At 36.9% G+C, this 7,301-nt stretch overlaps 1 protein-coding gene across 1 annotated transcript in view; it reads left to right on the top strand.

Annotated features, from left to right (window-relative positions):
* Positions 1 to 2,658, top strand: part of ADH5 (alcohol dehydrogenase 5 (class III), chi polypeptide) — a 34,273-nt gene extending 31,615 nt beyond the window's left edge. Inside the window, exons 6-7 of the mRNA XM_006893103.1 lie at positions 2,372 to 2,510; positions 2,634 to 2,658. Of these exons, the coding sequence (XP_006893165.1) occupies positions 2,372 to 2,510; positions 2,634 to 2,658 (164 nt within the window). The remainder of the gene's footprint in view (positions 1 to 2,371; positions 2,511 to 2,633) is intronic.
* Positions 2,659 to 7,301: the final 4,643 nt, after the last annotated feature.

Raw genomic sequence — 7,301 nt, 5'->3', positions numbered from 1 at the left:
AAAAAAAGGTGTAATTCTGCTTCCAAATGGCTTAACAGCGTTGGAAACCTTATAGGGCAATTTTTCTCTAACAGAATCCCTATGAATTAAAAGAATAGGAATCCCAGCTGGGATCCCTGGCCATATCGATGTGGGCAAGTGTTGAGGTCCTCATGTCATGAGGGAGCTGTGCAGCCACCGAGGTGACCAGAGTGGCATGATAAACACTACAAAAAGCTCACTTGAGCAAAGTTCTGAAGGCCAACCACTTCGGACGAACTTCTCATGCAAAGAGAATTGTGTTGGAAAAAGTGGGTGTTGAGGCCAAGCAGCCAATTTCTGCCGTTAGAAAGTGTACCTGAGTCCAGCTCATCAAGAACAGCAAGAAAATCACAGCCTTTGTGCCTAACAATGGTTACTTGAATTTTATTGAGGAAAATGATGACGTTCTTGTTGGTGGACTTGGTCGCAAAGGTCGGAGTCCTCCTTAAGGTTGTCAAAATGGCCAGTATTTCTCTTTTGGCCTTATACAAAGGCAAGAAGGAATGGCCAATGTCTTTAGTTTTGATGAAAATGTCATAGTAATAAATTTCCATAAGAAAAAATTAGGAATCCTAGAACTCTTATTTATGCTCATGCAAAATCTACACATAGACCAAGAATCATAGATGTATTGCATTGGGAAAATAGGCTACTAGCCAACTCTCCAAAGTGCTTAAGAGCAAGGATGTCAGTTTAAAGACTGAGGTGTCCCTGATCCTGGCCATTGTCATGTTAAGTACTTTCTATGCATCTGAAAGTTGGACAACACATAAGGATAACAGGGAAAATTAATGTGTTTGAATTATGGTGTTGCAGAAGAATACTATAGAATCCACAAATCCCCAAAGAACAAACATTTCGGTCTTATAAGTGTAATCAGAATGCTCCTTTAGTTAATGATTGTGAAACTTAACCTCATATTTTGCATGTTGATAGGAGAGGCCAACCTTGGAAAAAGCATGCTAGGAAAAGGTGAACACTCAGAGCAAGATAACAAGACCCTCAACAAGATGGATTGACACAGTGACTGTGGGCTCAAAGGACACAAGCATATCAGAGGTGGTTAGAATGGTATAGGATAAAACAAGGTTCAGTTTTGTTGTTCATAGGGTCCCATTGTTGTAGTTAGGGGCCATCAAATCAAGTACAACTCATAATGACCTTATGAACAACAGATCTGAACCCTGCCCTATCCTGTACCATCCTCACAATCTCTGACATATTTCAACCGATTGCTGCAGTCACTGTAAATCCATCTTGTCATCTTCTCTTTTGCTTACTCTTCACCTTTCCAACCATAATGTCTCTCTAAGGAATAGCCTCTCCTAGCAGCATGCCTTATGTATGTCAGGTGAAGGTTTGTCATCTTTGCTTCCAAAGAGCGCTCAGACTACACTTTGTCCAAGACGTACCTATTTATTCTTTTTGCAGTCCATGGGATAGTCATTATTTCTCTTCAACACCACAGCTCAGACATCATTTCCACCTTTCATATGCATAGCAAGTGATTGAAAAAGACTGTGGTTTGAAGCAGGCACACTTTAGTCTTCAAACTGATGACATTATTCCTCAATAATTTGGAGATCTGACAGTAGACATGCCCAGTGTAATACATCTCTTGACTGCTGGTACCAAGGGTGTTGATTGTTGAACCAAGCAAAATGAAATAGTTGACAACTTAATTTTTTTTTTTGTCTTCTATCATGGTGTTGCTTATTCATCCTGTGGTGAATATTTTTATCTTGCTATTGAGATCCAGTCTATATTGAAAGCTGTAGTCTTGGACCTTCTGCAGCAATTGTTTAAAGTCCTCACTAAAATCAAGCAAGGTTGTATATAATCTGAATAATGCAGGTTGTTGATGAGTTTTCCTATGATCCTTATCCCACATTTCTTCTTCACAGAGTGGGGGGAAATGTACTTGAGTGAAACACTATTTTTTTAAAGAAAAACCAAGGATATAAAGTTATGTGTGACAAATCAAATTTATTTCTTGAATGTTATAATTCTGGTTAACTTTACTGCAGTCGACATAGCTAAACTTGTTTAAAGACTTTCAGGGATGTATAATGAGTATTTTAGAAGTATTGATGGCTCCAAACATTGAGAGTTTAGTAAAGTTTAATGCCCCAAAAAAAGAAAATACTAAAAAACTATTTATTTATTTATTTACTTACTTACTAAAGATGTGTGTCTTTCTTCTTCCTCTTCATGTTTTCATCCTCTTTGGCAATTTCTTCACCTGGTGGGGGGAAAAAACAAAACATTCTTTTAAATATCTTTGTGGTGGCCAAAGAAAATTAAGTTCAAATCATAGAAATATATTGAATAATCTAATGATGTTTTTTAGGGTGGAAGAGTGTAGAAAGTGTCCCAAAGCTGGTGTCTGAATATATGTCTAAAAAGATCAAAGTTGATGAATTTGTGACTCACAATCTATCTTTTAACCAAATTAATGAAGCATTTGAACTTCTGCATGCCGGAAAGAGGTAAGCTTCCTTTAAGTTTTGTATTACAGGATGTGGTAATGTTTTGGGATTTATAAGAGGGTGTTCAAAAGTAAATAAAATGGTGCATTCATTATCTCTTCTTATTGCTTCATTCTCTTACAGCATTCGAACTGTTGTAAAGATTTAAATTCAAAAGAGAAAGCATAGTCATCTTTGTACTAAGTCTTGAGATTGGATCAGAGCTGCCAGAAAAGCAGGAGCTCTTCAACCTTCACAACTTCTTCAACCTTTTGTAACTTACTCTAGGAAATAATGTTTTCTGTGTAATTTTTAAATCTCTCTAATCAAGAGCAAGACAATTATAAATCTGTTTTCTAAACTCTCCATTGTATAAATAATTACTAACTCATTAAAGAATATTTTAACATATTAAAACCATTTCCACATATCTGTAAAAGTTGTCATTTCTGTTCTTGCTTTCATTCTCTTGAGCCCTCTTGAACTATCTTAGTTCTATAAAGGAAAAGTGGAAGAAACAGGATCATGATGAGTATATATGCCTTGGTAATTCTTATTTAACTTTTAAGAGTTTCAAGTCCGTTTACTATAGAACAGGTTTTCTTATCAGGCAATGGAAATATGTGTCTAAACAGAATCGAAGTCTGCTTCTGTGAGATTATCTTCTTGGTGGCAAGTAAACATATCCCTAGTTGCTGCGGTGAGATGGAGAGGAGTACTCTTCAGAGAGTAGACACTTCTGTTCTTTTTGGTCATACGACAGGTATCATTGAATGTGAATTAAAAAGTTTAGCCGAGTAAATGATATAACTAAGACATGCACAAGAGAAAAGGGCATTTTTTAAAGGATATGACCAATAAAATTTTGCAATACCAACAACCTCCAAAAAGTATGTGTATAGTTACTCAAGTTGTATGTGTGTATATGAATATATGAGTACATATGTGCGTGTGTGTATAGCCATAGGGACCACTTGTTATACTTAACAAAAAACTTCATGACATAGGTTTTCAGGGTTTGAAAGCTTGGGTTCACAAGTTTTGTAAAAGAGCCAACTAACGTGGCATCCTAAAATATGTTCTACATTTCCCTGTAGTATGTACTTTCTAGGGTCTTAAAAGCTTGTGAGCAACTATCCTAAGATACAACTGTTGGCCTCGACTCAGCCAGAACAAAAGATAGAAGGAAACCAGAGACTCAGAGAAGAAAACTGTCAACAAGATGACTACACAAGAACCATAACTTCAGTTGCAAGACCAGAAACACTGCATGGAACCAGGTTACCACTAACAACCCTTGTGATCAGGTCCACAGTGATTGGATTCTGATAGAATGAGAGAAAAGTAAGAAACAGAACTCATTTTCTTTTTTTAGAAGTCCAAACTAACTGGACAGGTTGGAACAAGAGACTATTGCCTAGAGATAGTCTTTAACCTATTAATTGAAATAACTTTCAGGTCATCTTGTATCAAAATAACAGATTGATTCATAAGGTATTATTCATAAATGAAAGAAAGGAAATGGTAAAATGACAAATATGGTAAAGGGACAGACAAATTAGAGTACTGGAAATGGGACAAGCAAGGTGAATTAAATTGGTAACATTGTGAAAACTCTTAATATCAATAATTTGTATAAAAATTGCTAAAAGGGAACCTAATTTGCTATTGATTTCCTCCTGGGTTTTTTTTCTTTAAAAATTAATTCTTTTGTAACAGTGATAATATAAAAACTACCCTTCTAACCTATACCTACAGATACATGTCCATCTCTGAGGGATTGTGAAACTGCAAACAAGAATGAATGAATCAGCAAAAAAGATATAGTGGGAAGGTCTATTTGGATGGAGTATGCCAGCAATTCAGATACAGTTGCTTTGAAGGTGTGTCCATAAATGTTGACAACAAAGAAAACCCATTCAAAACACAAATATAGCAGTAAATCCATATCATTAATAACTGAATGTGACTGGATTAAATGCAGAATCCATTAATATGCTGCTTACAAGACACATAAGACATAGAAATATATTAAAAATCAAAAGATGGAAAAAGCTAACAGCAATCTGAAAAGAACATGAATAATAATGTTTCTAATAGGCTAAAATCAGCAAAAAGGATAAGGAGATATTTTATGGTAAATTCAGCAAAAGGATAGATAAAATATGCATCCAGTGAAAGAGCCTGGAATACATAAAATAAATTTTAACATAATTGGGTGAAATACCAACTCCAATATGGAATATATATATATATATATATCTCCCTCAACTAAAAAAAATCCCCCCTCAACTAAAATTTTTTAAAAAAAAATCACCATTGGACCAAAAGGCAACATAAAAGATGAAGAAAAGATTGAAGTTGACAAGGATTGATTTGCTTCACAGTCAACAGTAATGGTAGAAACAGTCAAGAAATCAAAAGATGTGTTGCAATGGGGATGAAGGAATTCTCCAAAATGCTAACCAATGAGGTCACTTTAAAGACTAAGGTGCACCTAATGCAAAGCCTGTATTTTCAACTGATTCCTATGCATCTGAAATTTGGACAATAAATAAGACTACAGAAGAATTGTGGTGAAGCATCAGCTATGAGTTTTTTCTCAATAGTGTTGAATGAGAATTATATAGCATTGTATTAGTAGTCTGAACCAGAGCAGTAAGATGAAAAAGAATATGGTGTCCAGAGAAGTAAAGAACCAAAACTATATGTATAGAGGATTATCCCTATGATCCTATAAGTAAAATATCTACTGGAATTAATTGAAAGATTCGGCAAAGGGCAATATGCAAAATTGGATTGGGAAAATTTTCGGTCAGGGACCTCTAGAATACTGAAGAGCAACGATGTCTATCTAGAAACTAAGGTGTACCTGATCCAAGCTATGGTCTTAACAATTACTTATATTAGAGAGCTAGACAATGAATAAGGATGTTGTTATTGTTGTGTGCCATCAAATCACCTGTGGCCCATAGCGACCCTATGTACTGTAGCTCTGAACCCTGCACTGTCCTGAGCCAGCCTCACTAATTAGCACACACCAATCCCCATTTCCCCAGTTACTGTATAAATCCTCACCCAGGGTCTTCTGCTCCTGCGCTGTCCCTCCACCCTCCCAAGCATGATGTTCTCCAAAAACTGGCCACGTGCCCAAAGTATGTGAGTCAGAGCTTCAAAATAGAGTCTTGGTTTCATCTTCTCCAAGACAAACCTATTTGGTTTTTTGGCAGTCCATGTTATGATCAAGATCCTTCCCCAGCACCACAATGCGAAGGCATCAGTTCTTTTGTCATCTTTAGTCATTATCCAGCTCTCTGACACAGCAAATAATTGTGAAGACCATGACCTGAATTAGGCACACCTTAGTCTCTAGATAGACTTAACTGCTTTTTAGCACTCTATAGAGAGGTCGCTGACAGATTTTCCCAATGCAATTTGTCTTTTGATTTGCTGACTGCTGGTGTCAAGAGTATTGATTGTGTACCACAACAAGATAAACAACCCAGTTGAAAAATGGGCACATGATAGGAACAGACACTTCACCAAAGAAGACATTCAAATGGCCAACAAACACATGAAGAAATGTTCAAAATCCCTAGCTCTAAGATGCAAAAAACCAGCTTAGAGATATCATCTCACCCCAGTAAGAATAGCAAAATTTTAACAAAACAGGAAACAAATGCTTGTGAGGTTGCAGAGAAACTGGAACATTTATTCACTGTGGGAGTGTAAAATGGTACAACTACTATGGAAGGCAGTATGGGGCTTTCTCAAAAAGTTGCAAATAGAAATACCATTTGACACAGCAATTCCACTACTGGGAATAAACCCCACAGAGACCATAACTGACATCCAAGCAGATATATGCACACCCGTGTTTATTGTGGTTTTGTTCACAATAGCAAGGAGTTGGAAACAATCTAAGTGCCCATCAACAAACAAATGGATAGAGAAGCTGTGGTATATTCACACAATCGAATACTATGCTGCATTGAAAAACAAGGAACTCATGAAATATACAAAATGGGTAACCCTGGAGGACATTATACTGAATGAAATAGCTCAGTCACAAAAGGACTAATACTTGGGGGGAGACTGAGAAAAAGGGGATAAATGATATATACTGCATTGAAACAGATGATGGAGAGAACTGACATATTAAAGTCTTTCACCTTCTGCAGCAAGCACTTCAGGTCTTTTTACATTTCAGCAAGCAAGGTTGTGTCATCTGCATAACAAGTTGTTGATGAGTCTTCCTCCAATTCTGATGGCACATTTCTCTGCATAAAGCTCTACTTCCCCAATGATCTGTTCTGCATATGGGTTAAAAAGGTATGGAGACATCCCTGATGCACTCTTCCTGGTTTTGAACCATGCAGTGTTTCCATACATGCATAAGGACTGTTCCGAGGACTGCTTCCTGGTCCAAGCATAGATTTCAAATAAGCACGATCAAGTGTTCTGGTATTCCCATTTTCCTCAAGGTTAGCCACAATTTGTTGTAATCCACATGGTCAAATGCCTTTTCATAGCCAAGGAAACACAGACTTTCCTCTGGTATTCTTTGCTTTCTGCCAAGATCCACCTGACATTGGCAATAATTTCTCTAGTGCCACAACCTCTTGTAACTCAGCTAGTATTTCTGGTAGTTCTCTGTCAATGTACTGTTCCAGTCGTTTCTGGATAATCTTCAGCAGGATTTAGATAGTGTGCGATATTAGTGATATTGTTTGCAGCAGAGCATCTGGTGGATTTGAACTGTGCACCTCTGGGATTGCAGTGCAGTTTCTTGCCACTAGGCCACCAGAGCTC

This window comes from Elephantulus edwardii, unplaced genomic scaffold, assembly GCF_000299155.1.
Source record: "Elephantulus edwardii isolate Elephantulus edwardi_28Jun2011 unplaced genomic scaffold, EleEdw1.0 scaffold00122, whole genome shotgun sequence".
Taxonomy (NCBI): Eukaryota; Metazoa; Chordata; class Mammalia; order Macroscelidea; family Macroscelididae; genus Elephantulus; species Elephantulus edwardii.
Note: the sequence above shows the minus strand (reverse complement) of the source record. Positions and strands in the feature narration are given on the sequence as shown.